General features: G+C 38.6%; 1 protein-coding gene across 1 annotated transcript in view; it reads right to left on the reverse strand.

Annotated features, from left to right (window-relative positions):
• Window positions 1–11737: 11737 nt before the first annotated feature.
• CCDC102B (coiled-coil domain containing 102B) overlaps window positions 11738–22876 on the reverse strand; it is a 178182-nt gene continuing 167043 nt past the window's right edge. The window contains exon 8 of the mRNA XM_032872257.1: window positions 11738–12407. Coding sequence (XP_032728148.1) covers window positions 12369–12407 — 39 coding nt within the window. The 3' untranslated portion in view covers window positions 11738–12368. The remainder of the gene's footprint in view (window positions 12408–22876) is intronic.

A 22876-nucleotide genomic window follows, 5' to 3' on the forward strand; every position in this document is an offset into this window, starting at 1 on the left:
TATGAAACCCCTGCTGTGTAGAATTCGAGAGAAAAGGCCTCTATTAGATCACATTTTCTACTCAAATTATTAGACTTCTGCTCCAATCCCACAAAACTGACAATGAATTTTCAAGGTCTTTCATGTCCTTTATAGATAAGGAAAAATACAAAACCTTTAATTACTCATCTTTAGTTGTGATGATTTAAAATAGATTTGATTAAACCCAAAGAACTCACTGAGCACAAATTTCCAATCTTTAAGTTGAGCTGCTTCTTGCTCCCATGCCACTCCCTACACATAGACCTGTTGGTCACTTGATCATGACCTCCGGCCCATCACCGGAAAATCTCTGCCACTTCTCTTACTATTGAGCTTAAATACCAACATCCATCCTTTCACCTTCTTGCCCTACAATAATCCATAGTTCCTTTCTATCCGAAATCCACCTGCCCAGAATAACATCAGTGTTACTCTCGACAGAAAGAGATTCCTTCCAGCATACACGTGACCCTCCTCTCATCTCACTGCCATAGAGGAGGTGACCTATCCCACTGTAGCTAATTCAACCATCTATTCAGAAAAACTGAATCACTGGTAGTCTCCTTTCCAACTCTGCCTCTCCATTCATCTGCATTAAAAAGGCTCAGGTTTCTAAAAAGAAAAAAAAATTACTTCAATACCTAATATAACTCTTATTCTACTTGTTTTTTTTTAATTTCACAATCAAATATCTCAAAATAGTAATCTAGAATACTTTTCATTTCTTCACTTTCCACTCTAATTCTTATTCCAATCTGACCCCCCCTTCTCCAATAGATTTTTACAAACCATTAGGGCATTTTCTGTCTTGGTCACTATTGTATCCCCAGAGGCAGAGGGCATACTTTAGCATTTCACTTTCAAAAAAAAAATTAGTTAACTGATGGATTAACTGTATTAACTACTGAGGTTAAATCATGTGGAATTGAGACACAGAAATATACCATCTCTTGTTGTCAATGTCATTTCTGAGAACGATTAGATCACTTCTCAGTCAGGGAAATTGCTACTCAATGTGTTTGTGTTCTCATAAACAAGATAAAATAGACTAGTTATATGAAGACAGGAAACAGGGGAGGCAAAAACTATTAAGCATAAGCATCTAAACTCCATTAGGCAAAGACTATGTCTCTATTACTAACACAGTATCTTTGGTGCTTACCAGAGCGCTCTTGCATTACAGGTGGTCACAGATATTTGTTGAATAAATTAAGTAAATGCTTAAATGGAATGGAACAACTTTCATGAATCACATGTTATCAATTTGTTACATAAATTATCTTATTTAATGCTCTAAATATTTCTAGAAGGACTTTTAATCTGGAATCTGGGACTCGATGAGTTTTAAAAAATCTTATCCAGATTCTGGAACCAATATATGCTCGACTCTGGAGTTCATACTTTTTTTTTTTTTTCTCCTTCACTGTACTGTTAGCCATTACACATGCTGACTTCATTTATCTTAGACTCAAATATTTCCAGGTAGTACAAACAATTGAAGTTTCATTCAAATTCTAACCTTTGACTCCTTCATTGTATGAGTTTTGTATAAGCCATTGTCAGGAGAATATTGTTTGACATGTGAAAAGCTTAAAGAACAAGCTGAAATTTAATATTGTCCTGATTCACTTATACTTGATTTTTCAAATTTTGCTTAAGGTAATGATTTGTATTTTTTAATTTAGAAAGAATTGACCATGCTGCACTTTAATTAATAAATACACTCCATAAAGAAAAGTAATGAACACAAATTAAACTTGAGTAAACCTTGGAAGGAAAATCATCTCAAAAGAGAATTGCATTTTAAAAGAGATATGTAAAAAAGGCAGTGCCACAAAATTATTCACTACATAATGAAGTTTAATGATAATAATAGTCATTTATGGAAATTATGACAATCAGAGTCATTATGGAAATATTTTAATAATACCGTTGGTATTCATGACTTCATGTACATGAAATAACACTCAGTTACTAGCTTTAAATCAATTGAAATATTATGTCTATCAGAGTTGTTCTAAAAGAGAATTATATTATTTCTAGCTCCTATCTCCTTTAAAATTATACTGCTTTATTTATGTTACTAGATTTGAAGAGCAAGTCAAAGAAATAATAGAGAATTTCAAATCTGTTTTGCCTTCATGCATGTTTTATAAATAATTATAGGGATTTGATCTCATAATCTGATTCATCATTGCTGGTCTAGAGAAATAACAGACATTTTAAAAGCCAGAAGTCCCAATTAACATAAAATTATAAATATTGGTGCCATATTTGATTAAACAGTTTAAAAATTAAAAAAAAATATGTTTACATTTTCTCTTAGTTTCTTTTCCCAGGTTACATTTTGAAAATTTCATAGTTCTTCCAGATTTAAAAGATAATCTGTATTGTTATAGCCATTATTATAATATCCAATATTCAAGAAAAGATCATGAAGTATTTGTGCATTACCTTTCTCATCAAATGTTAGCAAAAAAGCCATGATACATCCAGTTGGCTTTCTTTTCGTCCTGATTTTTTTAATCCAGTTTTAACAACATTTTGCTAACTTTTTATTCCCGTCAGAGGAAACTCTACAATTAATTTATAAATGTAATATCGCTCAGAATATTTCATCTTAAATGGTTTATAAAAAGCAAAGAAATGTTAAGAGGTTGATGTTTTATGCACCCAGTCTCACAGCTTTTGTATTGATCATACGCTACCAAAAAGTGAATTACTAGAATGACATATACCCACTATAATGTGCGCCCCGATGTAACTGTTCACCAGGGGGCTTCGTGATGGGGGATGAGAACTGCTAGGTAGGTTTATGGACCACCGTGCTATCGTCCAAACATCAGTGGCTCAGAGTGCTAGCGTCCTTCCACTTTTGCAAAGTCAGCGACCCTCATCCGAATTAGTAACCAATATACATGGACACACAAGATGAAATCGTTGATGCCACAGCCCTGGAACAGTACCGGAGCTCACGAAGCAAGAACAGGGCAATGGCATTACCATCACCAAAGGGAGCAGGCTTTGTGGTCAGAAACCTCGGGACTAAACACGGAAACGAGGAGACGCCTTACTTGCGGCTGCATTTCCTGATGTGCTGAGGTTCCCAGTCTCCAGTGACGGAGGTTCCTGGGGGGGGGGGGGGATTGGAACGAGGGAAAAGCAGCTAGAAGCAGCTCACCTTAAAAGAGGGCTGGAGGGAGGAGGAAAATGGAGAAGGGCTTCATGGCATCCTCTAAGCTCCCGCCAGCACATGCTTCCAGCAGGATTTCTGGGCGTCCCGGGGGCCGCGGCGGTGCAATTGTCGGAATCAAGAACAACTGGAGATTAGCCTTGACAATTCCCGCAGCTAACAAAGTACAAAGCTTCATTTAGCTTCTTTTGCAAGACTAAGTCGTCTCTCGCTTATACCGCATAAGCAAACCTTAAGCTGGTTCCCAGAATGGATGAGATAACCACCCAGCAATTCCCAGTCACTTAAGAAAACTAATGTTGTAACTAATCACTGTGAGGAGTAAACAGTCGCCGCCTCCTCCCTGTAGAAGCTGTTTTACAAAAACATACCTCCGAGCCTCATCCCATGTTTGCTCTGGGCGCTCCGGGTTCGCCCACGCTTTGTCTGCCCTGTGCGCCAGGAATTCCTGCTCATGACCCCTCGGGGATTCACTGGTTTTACTGGGGCTGCTTCTGAACTTTTGACATAATGTAGGGTTCCGTCTCCTCAGAGTAGCTATGCGCTGAGCAGAGGGGCAGGGTCTCATTCTGAAGTCATTCAGTTGTCATCACTTAGGGAAACAGCAACTCTAGAAGGTCCATCCCAATGAAATGAACCTCGCCTTGGGAAACCGTGGACATGTGAGCCAGTGTGCTGGGAGGGGACCAGGAAAGTGCTGGGTGCTTGCAGACTTGGCCCCCTTCTGTACTTGCGGCTTTACCCCACCCTGGCTGCACCTGAGGAGCGTTTCAGGTGGGGGCGAGTTCAACAACATAGCACGGCAACAGGTCCGATGATGTCACTGTGTCTGAGTATCGCCTTTCTCTTTACATTAGCTTCAGGTGTGCACGAGGATTCCAATGCTACACATCGGCCAGTGCTCATCATGGTAAGTGTACTTTTCATCCCTACCCCGTTTTACCCATCCCCCTACCCACCTCCTCTCTGGTAACCATCAGTGTGATCTCTGTAGGTAAAAGGCTGTTTCTTGGTTTGTCTCTTACTTTGTTCCCTTGTTTTGCTTCTTAAATTCCACATGTGAATGAAATCATATGGTATTTGTCTTTCTCTGATAGCTGATTTCACCTAGCATTATACTCTGTCAATCCATCTGTGTTGTTGCAAATGGCAAGATTTCATTTTTTATTGCTGAATAATATTCCATTGTATATACATATATATGTATATATATCACATCTTCTTTATCCATTTGTCTATCGATAGACACTTGGGCTGCTTCCATAATTTGGCTATTATAAATAATTCTAGGGGCTCTTCGGCGGCTCAGTTGTTAAGCATCTGCCTTCGGTTCAGGTCACGATCACAGGGTTTTGGAGTCATCATCGCATCATCGGGCTCCCTCCTCGGTGGGGAGTCTGCTTCTCCCCCACCCACTCTTCCTGCTTGTGTTCCCTCTCTTGCTATCTCTCTGTCAAATAAATAAAATCTTTAAAAAAATAATTCTGCAACAAACAGGGGTGTATATATCTTTTCAAGTTAGTGTTTTCATTTTCTTTGGGTAAATACCAAGTAGTTGAGTTGCTGGATAATTCTATTTTTAATTTTTTGAGGAACCTCCATACTGTTTTCCACAGTGGCTGCACCAGTTTGCATGCCCACCAACAGTGCACACGGGTTTCTTCTCCACATCCTCACCAACATTCGTTGTGTCTTGTGTTTAGCCATTCTGACAGGTGTGAGGTGATACCTTATTGTGGTTTTGACTCGCATTTCCCTGATGATGAGTGATGTTGAGCATCTTTTTGAATATTTCTTAATAAGCTCTTCAAGTAATTTTATTTATTTTTAATTTATTTTTCTTCAAGCAATTTTAATATGAAGCTAGAGTCAAGAACCAAAGGGATGGCATACAGTTCTCTCAGAGGCTGTAGGAACAACTAGGATGGGGGTACTTAATAGAAGGCTTGCCCACAGCAGGATGGGAGAACCATTATGGGGAGCACCGGTTGTTCCTGATTTTTCCATGCTTCTTTTCTGAGTACCTTAGCATATAGTAGTGGTTTCTAACATGTGATCATGAGACCAGCAGCATCAGGATCACCTGGGAACTTGTTCAAAATGCAATGCTTAGGCCCCAACACAAATAGCCAATCAGTAAATCTGAGGGCAGGGACTGCTTTAACAAGCTTTCTGGGTGCTTCTGGCTACTCACTAAAACTAGAGAAATATTGATATAAGTAAGGTGGTAGTATAACCCCACTAAGTTAAGTGTGATCAAGAGAATGATTTATTTCTTCAGTTCTTGCCCAGAGCCTTAAACTGAGGACCAGCATGGGCTAGCAGGTGCATGGCAGTGGGACTTAAGGCAGGAGAAAAACAGTGGGGATGGGGGCAGGTAGGTAAGAATCAGCTGATCTACCTCCTGCTTCCTCTCACATGGAAATTTTCTTTCCTCTTTGAGAAGCTGTGCATCCAGTATGGATTTTTTTTTTTTAAGATTTTATTTATTTATTTGACAGAGAGAGAGAGAGAGAGAGAGAGAGATCACAAGTAGGCAGAGAGAGAGGGGGAAGCAGGCTCCCCACTGAGCAGAGAGCCCGATGCGGGGCTCAATCCTAGGACCCTGAGGTCGTGACCCAAGCCGAAGGCAGAGGCTTAACCCACTGAGCTGCCCAGATGCTCCTCCACTATGTTTTGATGTGGCACTTTTGTTGACATCTCCAACCAGATCTGGGTTCATGAGGAAAACACTGAGGAATGAGCCAGTAGAAATAGAAAGATGATGTGATAACTGTTAAAGGGAACGAGGGAGCGAGGGGACAGACAGGCAGACGCTGGGCCAGAAGTTAGAAGACTAATTTTAGTTGAATAGGCGATTTTGTCAATCCTAGGAGAGTTCCTCAGTTGATAATGATGCTACTTATAGCAGTAAACATGGAAGAAAACAAGCATTTTGTGAAGGCAGCTCTGGGACAAACAGCAAGTTTTGCTGATGATAGCCGGAGATCCCTTGTCATAGTTAGTAAATTAAAAGCATTCCCCTGGGTTCCATATATTCATTATCATGAATCTATCCCCTGCAAATGCGGACAAATCCAGTCCCATGATGCCCTGTACTCTGTGTTGGTGGCTACTCATGTATGATATTATTTTCCAGGTGATAGAAAGACAACAAGCTTAATGCAATTTTGTTACTAAGGTTGCTTCTAACTTTTTAATTTCTGGTTCATGGGAAGGCAACATGATTCCAATAACTTTTTTCTTCACTGCTTTTCTTTCACTTCAAGCCTGGGTTTGAATATAGGCTCCTTTACTTATTAGCTGTGTTAATTAACCTCACAGGATTTCGAGTTTCTCAGCCCTAATATACTATCAGCAGGAGGTACCTGGGTGACTAAGTCTGTTAAGTGTCCAATTCTTGGTTTCTGCTCTGGTCATGATCTTGGGGTCTTGAAATCGAGTCCTGCATTGGGCTCCATGCTCAGTATAGAGTCTGCTTGAGATTATCTCCCCCTCTCTCTCTAAAATAAATAAATAAATCCTTAAAAAAATACTATCAGCAGATTTTATATGGTGCCATATTTGTGTTACATCCAACACAAGGCATGGTACATATTCAATTAGTGCTCAATTAATAGAAGCTGTTTTCTGTATATTATTCCTGTATATTATTTTAAAATTTATCACTGCAGCCTGGTAAAACAATCACCCGGTCCACCTATGTCAAGCAAGAGTTGCAGCTAGCCATCTGACTCACCATGGAGTACGTCTTCTCCATTCAGGCCCTCCAGGGAACAGAAAAGCATGTGGGTGTAGCCAGGTGGCCCGGGCTTTATGCCACCAACAACTGCTCATAATCGCAGACCCCCTTCATGCATTCACACATAGGCAGAGCGGGACAACTTTGTTTCTTTGGACTGGTGCAAATTCACATGCTTCTCCTGGCCCCCAAGAGATTCTGAGTTTTGCTATGCATGGTTATCGAAGCTGCCAATATTTTGTGTCAATGTTCTTGTGGCTTAAACAAACCAACGTAATACTAATCCAAAGCAAGTTCAACAGCAAATCCCAAACTGGAGTAGCCTATATCCACAGTGCAATAGCACAAACCCTAGATCAGTCACCCTTCTATGGGTTAAAATGAAAAACCCATAAGCTACATCCTAGCTACACAAGGAGGACAGGTAGGGTTGTCAACACTTCTCACCGTGTATGGCTTAATCCTACTATTGGCGTGTAACATGCCATAAGAAAAGAAAAGAAGGTTAAACAGTTATCTGAAATAGACCTAACACTGAGGATGAGACCTGAGGGGCATGCTGAGGTCAGTGGTGCTAGTTGGCCTCATCCTGCTGATTGGAATTCTGTTGATAACAGCCCTAACCAAGTGTTGTATGAAAATTGAACGCAACTGGTCTCAGCCTTTATCAGAGTATCAAATCCAAGTGGTAGAGCAGTAGCATTGTGGTGGTTCCCCATTGTCATGCAAGAAATTACAACAAATTCACTGGTTTATACAACACACATATATTATCTTAGGATTCTGGAGGTCAGAAATCTGACATGGGTCTCACTTGGCTGTAGCCAAGTTGTTGACGGAGCTGCATTATTTTCTATAGGTTCTAGGGGGTACCTTATTTAATCAGAGAGCATTGGCAGAAGTTAGTTCCTTGAGGTTGTGGGATGGACGTCCCTGTTTCCTTGTTGGTTGTCAATGAAAAGACTTTCGGGTTTTAGACACTGACTGCAATCCTCAGCCTGCTATCCTGTGTGTCCTTGGCTTATGGCCCCCTTCCTCCATCTTTAAAGATGGCAAGAGTAGGTCAAGTCCCTCATGTTCTACATCTCTCTGATGAACTCTCTTGCCTTACTTTTTCACATTTAAGGACCCTGGTGATTACATTGGCTCCCTGGATATTCCAGGATATTCTCCCTATTCAATGTCAGCTAATTAGCAGTCTTAATTCCATCTACACATTTCCTTTGCCATACAAAACCACATAGTCCAAAATTCTGGGGCTTGAGTGTGGGTATCTTTGGGGCCATTATTCTACCATCAGCACACAGTCATAAAAATGTAAATCTGGCCAAGAATATGTACAACCAAGGGGTCAGTTATTGAAAGAGGCAGTTGACTATGACCCTGAACGTCCCCGCACGTTATTGATGAACGCACCTCTGAAGAAGCTAGTCACATAGGTAACTAAGTTGGTGAAGATGACCACAGCATGACTCCTTTACTGCTTTCAGTCTCTAGGAAAGGGCAGCTGGCTCAGCCCTCAGGCTGCTGAGGGCATGTGGAGCCACGTCTGGTCCATACATCACTCAGTGGAACAGAAATATGGGGAAGCATGCCAGGCGAAGATGGGGGCAGAGATTGGGGGTTATGTGGCCACAAGTCAAAGAACAGTAGTACCCCAAAGCAGGATGAGGTGGGCAAGGATTCTCCCCAAGAGCCCTTTGGAGGGAGAGAGGCACTGTTGGTAACTTCATTTTGATTTTCTAGCCTACAGAACTGTGAGAGAAAAAACTTCTGATGTTTAAGGAACAGGTTTGCGATGATTTGTTATGAAAGCTCTAGATGTTACCTTTGGAATCTTGTTATTGCTGGCTCCATGAAACTGACGTTCTTCTTCATAAAGAATACTTACTTACATATTGTATATTGTCATCTCTCTTACTCACTAAATGCAATATCCATGAAAACAAGTCTCATTTGTTTGATTTTCTGTCCATGGTACCTACAAGAGGAACTGGTGGCTTTTTTTATGTTTAATAGTGTGGTTCTTCAGGTAGCATCCTTCAGATTCTTGCCAAAATTCAACTAAAATTTTGAAATACCCATAGCATCTTGGTAATCAAGACCTGTTATAAAACAAGAATGCAAGCATATATACAAAGTTCACCATGGCGAACACTGGAGTTATTCTCTCACACATCCCGGAACCATAGATCTGAATAAACGACACTTAGCTCAACACCGTTTTTATTGGATAAACTGTACAATGATTTCACCTCACATCCACAAATGCTAAGAGAATCATAACGAGGGCTTAAATAGGAAAAGTCTCCTTTGGCACTAAATTTGCAGCAGAGTTCTACTTCATACTGTGTGTCTCCAGAAGCATAAAAGAATTTTGAGGGGAACACAGTTCCATTATGTTGACTCTCCATAAATCCCAGGATACTCGCTACTATAATAAGGGGAATACTTGTTCTAGACACCACAGTGCTTCTTCTGAATTTCCAAATTTTTAATAATTAATTACTGAAATACACCTGGTGGTGTTTATGGGGAAGCCAATATTTTTCAGCATAGTATGGGTAAGAACAGATGACAAAGCTGTATTTATTTCTCTCAGGTATTGCCATAAGAGGAGCCAGCACTTCTGCTAATAAGACCGTGACCAATATTAGAAGCTTTCAATCTATATTCTACCAGTGTGTATCCCTTCCAAATAGTCTTCTGTGTATAGGTGTATGGGTGTGTGTATACACACATACTGAATAATCTAGTTTTCATTCGCACTTTATATTAAGTGTTGATAACCAGTAGCTGGGGAAATTATTTAAAATTATGAGATTGTAAGTAATAAAAATATATCATGGAATATAACTCTTTAAATAGGAGGCAAATCTACAAAATTTATTAAGGAAATAGTTTTCTCCAACATGGATGTGGAAAAAAATCTATCAATTTTCCATATGTGCTATTCACTTCATCTATGTATCTACATGTATTCGTGCCAGTCCCCTTCTATGTTTATATATAATAGATACTTGCTAGCTAAAGCTAGATACCACTTGCCTATCCTAATAATGATTAACAAAATTAGAGATCGACTCCGTTTTTTCTTGAGACAAAAGAGTTTATTTTTTAATTTAAACTATATTTTCCTTCAAAAATTGCCTTTCAAAAAGAATATGTTTGCTATTATTGTTGCAAATGTTTTGATTTATTAGAAAATACATTTATACTTATTGGAATTTATTGGAAACTCAATGCAAATTTTCTTTAATGGAGAGGAGAATTCATGGACACAAGTAACTTAAAATCCCAGGGGTATCTTTTTTTTATTATTAAGTTTTTATTTTAATCCCATATAGTTAACATACAGTGTTATATTTGTTTCAAGTATACAATATAATGATTCAACAATTCCAGACAACTCTGGGTGCTCATTGTAAGTGCAGTCCTTAATCCCCATCACATATTTCACCCATCCCTCTCTGGTAACCATCAATTTGTTCTCTATAGGTAAGAGTCTGTTTCTTGGTGTATGTGTATAATATATATATATATATATATATATATATATATTTATATATATATATAGTGGGGGTGTGTGTGTATGTGTGTATATACATATATACATGTGTGTCTGTATATATATGTGTATGTATACACATATATATTCATACACACATCTTCTTTATCCATTCATCAATTGATGTACCTTTGAGCTCTTTCCATAATTTGGCTATTGTAAATAATGAAAGCTACAACGAGACATCACCTCGTATCTGTCAGAATGGCTAAAATCAAAACCACAAGAAACAAGTGTTGGTGAGGATGTGGAGAAAAAGGAACACTCATGCACTGTTGGTGGGAACGCAAACTGAGGCAGCCCCTGTGGGAAACAGTACAGAAGTACCCAAAAGGTTAAAAATAGAACTACCGTATGATCCAGTAATCTCACTACTGGGTGTTTATTCAAAAAATATAAACACACTAATTCAAAGGGATACATGCACCCCTATGTTTACAGCAGCATTATTTACAGTTCCCAGGAGTATCTTAACCCAGGCTATGGCTTAAGCCAGAGAGGCTCATTATGCCTCCTGGTCAGGCCCCTCTCCATGCCTCAACTCTCTTTCCCTTGCAGCTCCTAGTGAAAGTATGATGCTTTTATCACCCTAAATCTTTATTTCCTTAGGTTTAATTTTAGCAGCAAGAAAGTGCATCTCTTCAAGAAATCTAAGCATCATTACATTTCATTGTCTCTGATGTGGTTACCTGCCCATACTAGCATGTGTGTCCAGAAAACTTAAATGTTTTCATTAGATAAACATGAATCACCTACCCAACCTGAAGGCAGAGGTGGTATTAACCTTAACCAAAGGATGTGGCCTGAAATTTGGGGGTGGAGTTGATCCTAGAGGAAAAACAATGCACGTTAATTAGAAGCCAGGTGAATACACGTTAGGGTTCCCCAAACAACATCCACCCACTAATGAGACAGAATGGATGTTGAATCTCCCAACACATTTACTTTCATGTTTTGCCTTCATAAAATATTTAAGTGTATATTTTATATCATCTGTTCTCAGATCTCAGATCACCGGATCATTATCCTAATTGATTGTCTTTATCCTCTTGGATTTATCAATATTTGGCCTACCACATTGTTATACTTTTCTTATGTATATGTAGCTCTGCATGTCTGTGTATGTAATTGGGGGAATGTTTTATATATTACATATATATAAAATAGCTATAGATGTAATATATATTATATATCTATATATCTATATATGAATTCTATAGTATGCATATGGCAAATAAAATGGTGGGACATATTCTGACATAAGTACCATCCTCTCCATATTCTGCTTGAAGATGAGATTTATTTTCAGGTTGTATCCCAATAAAAATAACTCTATTTCTACGGTGAGGTGAACACTGATGATAGTGTACAATGTTTGGAATCAAAAGAGATAAAGGTAGAGAACATATTGTAGCCATTCTTAGATAATACTCTTAAGTAATCAACAAGTATTTTGCTGCAGATGCTAACAGAAAACTTCCAAAATAACAATTTGGTACAGGCTTAATCATTAAAGAAACTAAGCTACATCATTAGCTTGCACCAAGAATAATCTGAATTGATGAATAAAGTCCCTAAAACAACACAGAAAGGTACTTTAATTTCAGTGCAAAAATTTGGTCAGAGACGAACAACAGGATCTAAGGATAAAGCAACTAGTAAAGGTCATGACATGACAATTCTTTTAGCTACACAAACTAAGTATAGCCACCAGATCCCTTGAGGGGAGTACTTAAAAGTCAATTTAGGAGATCCCATGACTTCTTTTTTTGTGCCTTCCCCACCCTTTCCACAGCATGTGGACTTCTGCTACCATTCTTCCTCCCTTCGCTCACCAGCAGTCTTCAGATCAGTCCTTGGAGCTCCATCACCAAGCAAGGGACCTGTGAGACAATAGAGACCGATTTTAGAGCCTCAGAATCTCAGCTTTCTCCCAAGTTTCCAAAGCCATTTTTCTCCTCTACCCCACATACTTAGAAGAATCTCAGAAAATTAGTAGATTTCACTTGTTTTCTTCAAATTTTACCCAAAGCAAATAAGCCCCTGCACTTATTCACTGGGTATGGAATGTTCTTACACCAGGCCCCTCCAGGTAATGAACTCCTCTCTCCTTTCTGATCTCATTCTGAATTGTCATTTCCCAGGAAGAAGCAATATAACCTAAATCTACTAATTTTCAGCATTTAACTTAGTCACCATTATAGACTTCTTTGCTGATGATTTGATTTGACTGTAGGTTTCATGAGGACAGCTGTTACATTGTATGTCTTGCCACCCTTACATTCGCTACCCATCCTGTGTGTGTGTCTGAAATATAGATTCGCTATTTCAACATCTATGCCAGAGTTCTTCTAGTTTTCCCTCCTGGATTGCTAAACACCTACATTTTCTTGAACCTCTTATAGCTAGAGCTCCAGATAAGCTCTAGATGCTGGAAAATAAATGTGCTCAAGCAAGGCCTGAATTTGGGCTGATCTCAGTGGGGAAGAGTGGTAACAGGAAATTATAAAGCAGCCAAGTCCAGTCATTAGGTGCCATCTATCCCCAAGGTGAGTGACCTTGGGGACAGGGATGAAAGAAAAGATGTCATGGAACTCTGTCTCTTCCTGATACATCCTGTACATCCAACATGGAGCTTGTCCCCATGTCCCAAGTCATCAGATTCCTTGTATTATATACATTTCTTTTATTTATCTTTTATTTATCTGTTTTTGGATACCTATAGCCAAATTCTGAGTTCAGCAAATGTTTGTTGAATTAATCAATAACAAAAGAAAGAGTAGATGTCACTTGATTTTAAATGATTTCTTTAACAAATAATAGGTGAGATACCTTATCTTTTATAACATTATGTCTTAATATTCTTCTCTTCTTTTAAAATGATATATTACAAACACATGTGAAATAAGTAATGGGATAAATAACACCATTTGAAAATTCATATTGCCTCATCACAGAAAAAACTGAAAACCTGTTTACCTAGTTTTGAAAAAAAATACTGATCCTTCCTTTACAATCATTTAAAATAAAAACAAATGAATTTTATCTTAAAATGGATTACATGGTAATAAGCAAAAGGTGGATAAGACAATCTAATAAAAAGAATGAACAAGGCATTCCTCATATGGTACAAGTTAAGCTAATAAGCAGTGACTCATTCAAATATAAAGACCAGAAAACATTAAAACTCAGATAATTATCTGGAAAAAAGGACATATTTGGGTTTTAAAATTTCATAAATCCAAATTTCTTTTTTTCCTATTTGTATACAGAGCCAAAGGACATAGTTCTAATTATGAAATGGTCATTAATATGGTTAAAAAACATTCCAGCTATGTCCGCCCAAATCGAGCCAAATAAACAGTTTCTTTGGGAGAAATTGAATTAATTCTATCTGGCTTAAGGTAGGATAATTAATTTTAACTGGCTTAAGGTAAAATTATTCTTGTAATACAGACTCAGCCAGCTAATTATTTCTCCATATGCTACTGTTCCCCCACACCTGCTTCACCTTGGCACAGCAGACCTCTCACATTTCCCGGCTCCTTCCCCATGTTGTCAAGGACATGCCACCAAAACAGCCACCAATTTGTCTCCAGCACAGAGAACCAGATTTTTAGGCATTAGTGCAGTACATTGGAAAATAAATTTCATTTGGGATGTTTGTTTAAATTAACTATGAAGTATATAAAACATTCTTGAAAGTAATTTGAAATTGTCACTAATGAAAGATATTTACCATATTCATTAAAGTCACACACACACACACACACACATACACACTCTTTGATAATGCCAAATCAGAAATAACCTAGTCATTTACAGTTATGAAGGGCATTGTAATACACTTTGAAAACACTCTGTGATCAACTTGTGGTTTTCCAAGTTTTAGTGGACATAAAAGTCATCTAGATACTTTTCTGGGGGGGGAAGAATTTTGGCTAAATCTATCAACATCTTAATTTTACTTATTTTTTGGCTGCGAAAATAATTTTTTAAAAATGTATTCAAGTTCTAGTTAGTTAACATACACTGTAATATTAGTTTTAGGTGTATGATACAGTGACTCAACACTTCCTTCTACCACCCAGTGGTCATCCCAAGTGCCCTCCTTCACCCCCATCCCGTTTCACCCGCCCCCTCCCCCACCTCCTCTCTGGTGACCATCAGTTTGTTCTCTGTAGTTAAGAATCTGTTTCTTGGTTTGCCTCTATCTTTTCTTTCCCCTTTGCTCATTTGTTTTGTTTCTTAAATTCCACATATGAGTGAAATCATATTCCACATATGATATGAAATAATATCTTTCTGTGGCTGATTTATTACACTTAGTGTCATACTTTCTAGCTCCTTCCATATCATTGCAAATGGTAAGATTTCATTCTTTTTATGGCTGAGTAATATTTCATTGTGTATATATATGACATTTTCCTTAACCATTCATCAATGAATGGACATCTAACTACTTTTAAAATATATAAATATATATATATACACATTCCTACTTCCCAAGTTACATGCCTATTAATTTAGAATTTTCGTTTTTAGAAACACTCTATTTGGTACAGCAGGACCATAATCCAACTTCAGGAAACATTGCTCCAGGAGATAAGAACATCTAATTCATTTTTAAATTCCTTCTACCATGTGAATTATGCTGAACAGACACAGAATAACATGATTTCAGAATGCTAGAAAAGGAGCTGAATGTAAAATATGAATGTGATTTGTAATTATTCTTTTTTTTAAATAAGTCACATGGTCTTCATTTTATTTATTTTTTTCTCAACAGAAAATGAAAACACTTGCAGAAAGGAGGGAGGACTGCCCCATCTCTTATCCTGGATAAAGCCCTACAAAAAAGGCCAAGTACCAAGTAATTGAATAAGCCTTGTTTTACAAATTTGGTATGTTTTTTGTTGTTATTGTTGTTGTTGTTGTTTGCTTTTAGTTTTTTTTTTTTTAATGTGTGAGTTTTTTTTTTCTTTTTTTAAAGATTTTATTTATTTGACAGAGAGAGAGATCACAAGTAGAGAGAGAGAGAGGAGGAAGCAGGCTCCCTGCCTAGCAGAGAGCCCGATGTGGGACTCGATCCCAGGACCCTGAGATCATGACCTGAGCTGAAGGCAGAGGCTTAACCCACTGAGCCACCCAGGCAGCCCAAGGTTTTTTTGTTTTTTTTTTTAATTTTTTTTTGTTTTTTTAATTTTGTTTATTTTTTATTTTTTTATCAACAGCAAAATTCTCTGTTTAGTAATAGAAAGTATAAAATACAGACCTTATTGGGGCGCCTGGGTGGCTCAGTGGGTTAAAGCCTCTGCCTTCGGCTCAGGTCATGATCCCAGGGTCCTGGGATCGAGCCCCGCATCGGGCTCTCTGCTCAGCGGGGAGCCTGCTTCTTCCTCTCTCTGCCTGCCTGCCTCTCTACCTACTTGTGATCTCTGTCTGTCCAATAAATAAATAAAATCTTTAAAAAAAAAAAAAAAATACAGACCTTATTAAATAACATCAGCACAGAAGTAATTATTCTTTCTTGACTCATGTTACACTAAACTAGAACTACGTTCACACACATGCACACACACACACACACACACACACGGAACTATGTAATGGAAAATGAAATTAAAGTTGGTTAAAAAGCAAAGAGATGATTGTTGTTAGTTACTGATATACTGATGCTTCCTTTTGTCTGTTTTCCTAGAATTTAGAGAGAATTAGAAAGCCTGCCAAATGCTGTAGGGATATAAATACCATTAAATTAAGCAAAATAAAATGATAGGGGAACAGAAAGTGATGGGCAGTAGCAGAGAAATACGAAATGAAAAATCTCTCAATTATGTCAACAACCATATTAAATTTAACTGCCTGAATTAAAAATAAATAAATCCAGCAAGTGGAAAGAGTACACTAAGCTGTATCGGGAGACAACAGCTATTTTAGTGAAAATAAACTGAAATTCTAAAGAAATATTACATTGTCCTCATGAACCCAAATTAGTGATTTTATTTAAACCTAGTAGCTAAATTTTGGAAAACACAATAGGATAATGGAATTTTGGTGCTGGCAGAATCTCAGCTATTTATTCCAGACTCTTTTCTTAAAAATGAGAAAACGAAAGCACAGAGTATTATTTGGCCAAAATATTGAGCACGGACCAGGATAAGAATTTTATTCTTTCATTCTCTAACCTCTGGTTCCATTTTCCTGTTACAGATTTGCTGAATCACACATTTGGCGGTTACCACTTTCACTGAGTAGTAATGTGGATGTCTTTGGAGTCTCTCTCGTAAATCCACTAACTCCATGAGAGCTCTGCTGTCAGACCCATGCACCTCCCCAAACACCACCTCCAAATACCATCACCTTTGCAATATGGTTTCAACATATGAACTTTGGAGGGACATACACATCCAGCAGTTCTCAGTATTCCCAAAAGTCATCCATAGATTCAATGAAATCCCTATCTAAAGTGCTATTGCTTCTTCTTCTTCTTCTGCTTCTTCTTCTTCTTTTTTTTTTTTTTCAGAAACGGAAAAGCTGGATCTTCAAATTCATATGGAATTTTAATTGGCTCCAAATATCCAAAATGATAAGGAAAAAGAGGAAGGTTAGAGGAGTCATATTTCTTGATTTCAAAATTTATTACAAAGGTGCAGTAATTGAAACAATGTGGTACTGGCATAATGATAACCATGTGGACCAGTGGAATGAAACTGAGCCTCCAGAAATAACCCCATATATCTGGAAACTACTGATTTGCGACAAAGGTACCAGGACCGCTGAATTGGAGAAATATAAAAGTCTCTTCAACAAATGGTGCTGAAGCAATTGGGTAGCCATATATAAAATAATGAAGTTGGATTCCTATCTTACACTGTATGTGTATAAATTAACTCAAAAGAGGTCAATGACTTAAATATAAAAGGTTAAACTATAAAAGTCTTAGAAGAAAACATAGGATTTAGCAGAATCACAACCTTGGATTTAGCAGAAATGAAACTTTAAAAGAACAAACAAACAACAAAAATAGATATGCTGGATTTTATCAAAATTAAAAACTGCATACATCAGAAGACATTCCCAAGAAAGTGAAAAGACAACTGAAGAGTGGTAGAAAATGCTGGGAAATCAAATATCTGATAAAACTTAATATTCAGAATACATAAAGAACTCTTACAACTCAGCAACAGAAAGGCAAACAACTTCATGTTTAAAAAAAGGGGTAGGGGCACCTGGGTGGCTCAGTGGGTTAAGCCTCTGCCTTTGGCTCAGGTCATGATCTCAGGGTCCTGGGATCGAGTCCCGAATCGGGCTCTCTGCTCAGCCGGTGAGCCTGCTTCCTCCTCTCTCTCTGCCTGCCTCTCTGCCTATTTGTGATCTCTCTCTCTGTCAAATAAATAAATAAAATCTTTAAAAAGGGGGGTGGGGAGGAATGCCTGTGTGGCTCAGTCATTAAGCCGCTGCCTTCGGCTGAGGTCATGATCCCAGTACCCTGGGATCGAGCCCCGCATTGGGCTCCCTGCTCAGTGGGGAGTCTGCTTCTCCTCCCACTCCCCCTGCTTGTATTCCCTTTGGCTCTCGCTCTCTCTCTGTGTCAAATAAATAAATAAATAAATAAAATCTTTTTAAAAAGGGGGGTGGGGAGGCAAAGAGCTTGAATAGACATTTCTCCAAAAAAGAAGGATTTTTATTAGTCATCGGGCGCCTGGGTGGCTCAGTGGGTTAAGCCGCTGCCTTCGGCTCAGGTCATGATCTCAGGGTCCTGGGATCGAGTCCCGCATCGGGCTCTCTGCTCAGCAGGGAGCCTGCTTCCCTTCCTCTCTCTCTGCCTGCCTCTCTGCCTGCTTGTGATCTCTCTCTGTCAAATAAATAAATAAAATCTTAAAAAAAAATCATTAGTCATGAGGGAAATGCAAATCAAAACCACCATAAGGTACCACACTATAAACCCAGTAGGATGAGTATAGTTTTAAAAACACAAATCAAAAACCAAAAAAGAACAAGTGTTTCTGAGGATATGAGGAGCTAGGAACTCTTATACATTGCGATAGGAATGTAACGGTTCAGCCACTGGGGGAAAAAAGCTCATTGGCTCCTTCAAACATTAAATATAGAACTATGATATGATCCTGAAATTTTACTCCTAGTTATGTACCTCAAATAAATGAAAGCAGGTATTCAAATTAATGCATGTACCTGTATGTTTATAATAGCACCATCTGAAAAAGCCAAATGATGAAAATAACTTAAGTGTCCACTGGCACATCAAGGAATGAACAAATTGTTGAATAAACACAGAATTACATACTATGAAACCAAAAGGAAAATGAAGTACTGAGGTCACACGAACCTTGAACGCTCCATATGTGAGTTAAGGAAGCCAGACACAGAAAATTCCACGTTGTATGATCCTGTTCATATGAAATATGCAGAACAGGTAAACCCGGCTAGACAGAGAGTGGACGTGCGCTGGCTGGAGGTTCAGGGGAGCGAGGGTTGGGGGGCTGTTATGTGATGCTTGCGGAGTTTCCCTTGGGGATGATGAAAATGCTCTGGCATCAGTTAGAGGCAGCCGCTGTACGACATCTTGAATGTACTGAATGCCACTAGGTTATTCACTTGAAAATGTTTAATTTTATGTAATGTAATTTCACTTTAAGAAAAAGGAAAAGAGGGTGCCTGGGTGGCTCAGTGGGTTAAGCCACTGCCTTCGGCTCAGGTCATGATCTCAAGGTCCTGGGATCGAGTCCCACATCAGGCTCTCTGCTCAGCAGGGAGCCTGCTTCCCTCTCTCTCTCTCTGCCTGCCTCTCTGTCTACTTGTGATCTCTGTCTGTCAAATAAATAAATAAAATCTTTAAAAAAAAAAGAAAAAGGAAAAGAAAAAATAGTGAACGTCTCAGACCTATGGGTTTTTCTCTCATCTTATAGTTTTATTTTTAATTTGAATTTTAGCTTAAGATTTAAAGAAGTATTATAGCCATAGTGTTTTGTCATTTTAAATAGGAAACTAAATATTATTTTTTATCAGTGCTTTAAATCAAGCTAATATAAATCCACTGATAACAGTTATGTGAACTGCCAATCACTTTGTAAAAATATAGTGGATTATTAGTAGTCCACTAGACATATCAAACACAAAATGATATAATTTCATATCTGAATGTCACAATTTATATTATAAAATTTCATGAAGTTCTAAATCTGCAAAATATAAGTGACCTAAGTGTTAAAATTTGCATCTTGGTTTTAATTGGCTATCGGATAAAATATCATTGATCTAACATACAGGAAAGAGATTTTGAAGGATATTATAAGCCCCCAACAATCTTATAGACCTCATCGCCCTCTAACATAGAATAAAAAGGAAAGTAAAAGAATTAAAGATAAATCAAAATATACAATGAAATTTAAATAATGAAAATGCAACATAAATTTACTTATTCATTTGACAGCACATTTAAAAGGTGTGCCGAACACTGTAGTAGGGGTTGGGATTTACTATTCATAATTTGAATTTAATAAGCTATGACAGCATTTTGCTTATAAGAAAAAGTGAAATCCCACCCAGTGATAATATATTCCTAGAAACAAGGTTTCACATATACAAAATCCCTATCTGTGGACCTATTCCCCAGGGGAGAATCACAAAACAGAAAGAAAAAATAAAACTCCTATTTTAGAGTTTATTTATAAAAATCAGTTTATTGTATGTGTGCGCATGTGCATTTGTGTGCAGCATGCCTGTGTGTATTTAAGGGTGAGTGAGGGCAGTCATATTATATTAGAGAAAATGTCACCCTATTGTGTAGTATATTGATTTATTCCAATGCAGTGGGAACTTTCAGTAGATACCTCCTTATGACATTCATAAACAGTACTTAAGAATCTATCTTTGGGAGGAGTCAAGATGGCGGAGAAGTAGCAGCTGAGACGACATCAGGTGGCGGGAGATCAGCTAGATAGCTTATCTAAAGATTGCAAACACCTACAAATCCAACGGGAGATCAAAGAGAAGAAGAACAGCAATTCTAGAAACAGAAAATCAACCACTTGCTGAAAGGTAGGACTGGCGGAGAAGTGAATCCAAAGGGACGGGAAGATAGACCGCGGGGGGAGGGGCCGGCTCCCGGCAAGCGGCGGAGCAACGGAGCACAAAATCGGGACTTTTAAAAGTCTGTTCCGCTGAGGGACATCGCTCCAGAGGCTTAACCGGGGTGAAGCCCACGCGGGGTCAGCGTGGCCTCAGGTCCCGAAGGGTCACAGAAGGATCGGGGGTGTCTGAGTGTCGCAGAGCTTGCAGGTATTAAAACGGGGAAGCCGGCTACAGAGACGGAGCCGAGGAGTGACTCTCAGCTCGGGGTTACCTTGAACCGGTCGCAGGCTCGGTCAGCTCAGAGTGCGGCCGGAGGGAGTAAATGGGTGCTATTCCCTGAGGGCACACTGAGGAGTGGGGCCCCGAGCTCTAGCTCCTCCGGGCCGGAGACTGGGAGGCCGCCATCTTCATTCCCGTCCTCCGGACTCTACGGAAAGTGCTCAGGGAACAAAAGCTCCCGAAAGCAAACCCGAGCGGATTACTCAGCCCGGCCCCTGGTAAGGGCGGTGCAACTCCACCTGGGGCAAAGACACTTGAGCATCACTACAACAGGCCCCTACCCCAAAAGATCAACAAGAAACCCAGCCAGGACCAAGTTCACCTACCAAGGAGTGCAGGTTCAATACCAAGGAGAGCAGCGGAATTCCAGAGGAGGGGAAAGCAAACCACGGAACTCATGGCTTTCTCCCCATGATTCTTTAGTCTTGCAGTTAATTTAATTTTTTTTTCAATTTTTTCTCTTCTGCTAAATTTATTTTAACTTTTACCCTTTTCTTTTTTTAATGTTCTTTAACTACTTTAACTAATATATATATATATATATATATATTTCTTTTTTATATTTTTTCTTTATTCATTTTCTTTTTTTAATTGTTTTTTTTTTTTCCTTTTTATTTCTTTCTGAACCTCTTTTTATCCCCTTTCTCCCCCAGCACGATTTGGGATCTCTTCTGATTTGGTTAAAGCATATTTTCCTGGGGTCTTTGCCACCCTTTTAGTATTTTACTTGCTCCTTCAGATACTCTTATCTGGACAAAATGACAAGGCAGAAAAATTCACCACAAAAAAAGAACAAGAGGCAGTACCGAAGGCTAGGGATCTAATCAATACAGACATTGGTAATATGTCAGATCTAGAGTTCAGAATGACAATTCTCAAGGTTCTAGCTGGGCTCAAAAAAGGCATGGAAGATATTAGAGAAATCCTCTCGGGAGATATAAAAGCCCTTTCTGGAGAAATGAAAGAACTAAAATCTAACGAAGTTGAAATCAAAAAAGCTCTTAATGAGGTGCAATAAAAAATGGAGGCTCTGACTGCTAGGATAAATGAGGCAGAAGAAAGAATTAGTGATATAGAAGACCAAATGACTGAGAATAAAGAAGCTGAGCAAAAGAGGGACAAACAGCTACTGGACCATGAGGGGAGAATTCGAGAGATAAGCGACACCATAAGACGAAACAAAATTAGAATAATTGGGATTCCAGAAGAAGAAGAAAGAGAGAGGGGAGCAGAAGAATTTGAGAGAATTATTGGAGAGAATTTCCCCAATATGGCAAAGGGAACAAGCATCAAAATCCAGGAGGTGCAGAGAACCCACCTCAAAATCAATAAGAATAGGTCCACACCCCGTCACCTAATAGTAAAATTTACAAGTCTTAGTGACAAAGAGAAAATCCTGAAAGCAGCCTGGGAAAAGAAGTCTGTAACATACAATGGTAAAAATATTAGATTGGCAGCAGACTTATCCAGAGAGAGCTGGCAGGCCAGAAAGAGCTGGCATGATATATTCAGAGCACTAAATGAGAAAAACAGGCAGCCAAGAATACTATATCCAGCTAGCCTATCATTGAAAATAGAAGGAGAGATTAAAAGCTTCCAGGACAAACAAAAACTGAAAGAATTTGCAAACACCAAACCAGTTCTACAGGAAATATTGAAAGGGGGCCTCTAAGCAAAGAGAGAGCCTAAAAGTAGTAGATCAGAAAGGAACAGAGACAATATACAGTAACAGTAACCTTACAGGCAATACAGTGGCACTAAATTCATATCTCTCAATAGTTACCCTGAATGTAAATGGGCTAAATGCCCCAATCAAAAGACACAGGGTACCAGAATGGATAAAAAAACAAAACCCATCTATATGTTGCCTACAAGAAACTCATTTTAAACCCGAAGAAATCTCCAGATTTAAAGTGACGGGGTGGAAAACAATTTACCATGCTAATGGATATCAGAAGAAAGCTGGGGTGGCAATCCT

The sequence above is a fragment of the Lontra canadensis genome, unplaced genomic scaffold, assembly GCF_010015895.1.
Source record: "Lontra canadensis isolate GAN:19392208 unplaced genomic scaffold, GSC_riverotter_1.0 scaffold44, whole genome shotgun sequence".
Lineage (NCBI taxonomy): Eukaryota > Metazoa > Chordata > Mammalia > Carnivora > Mustelidae > Lontra > Lontra canadensis.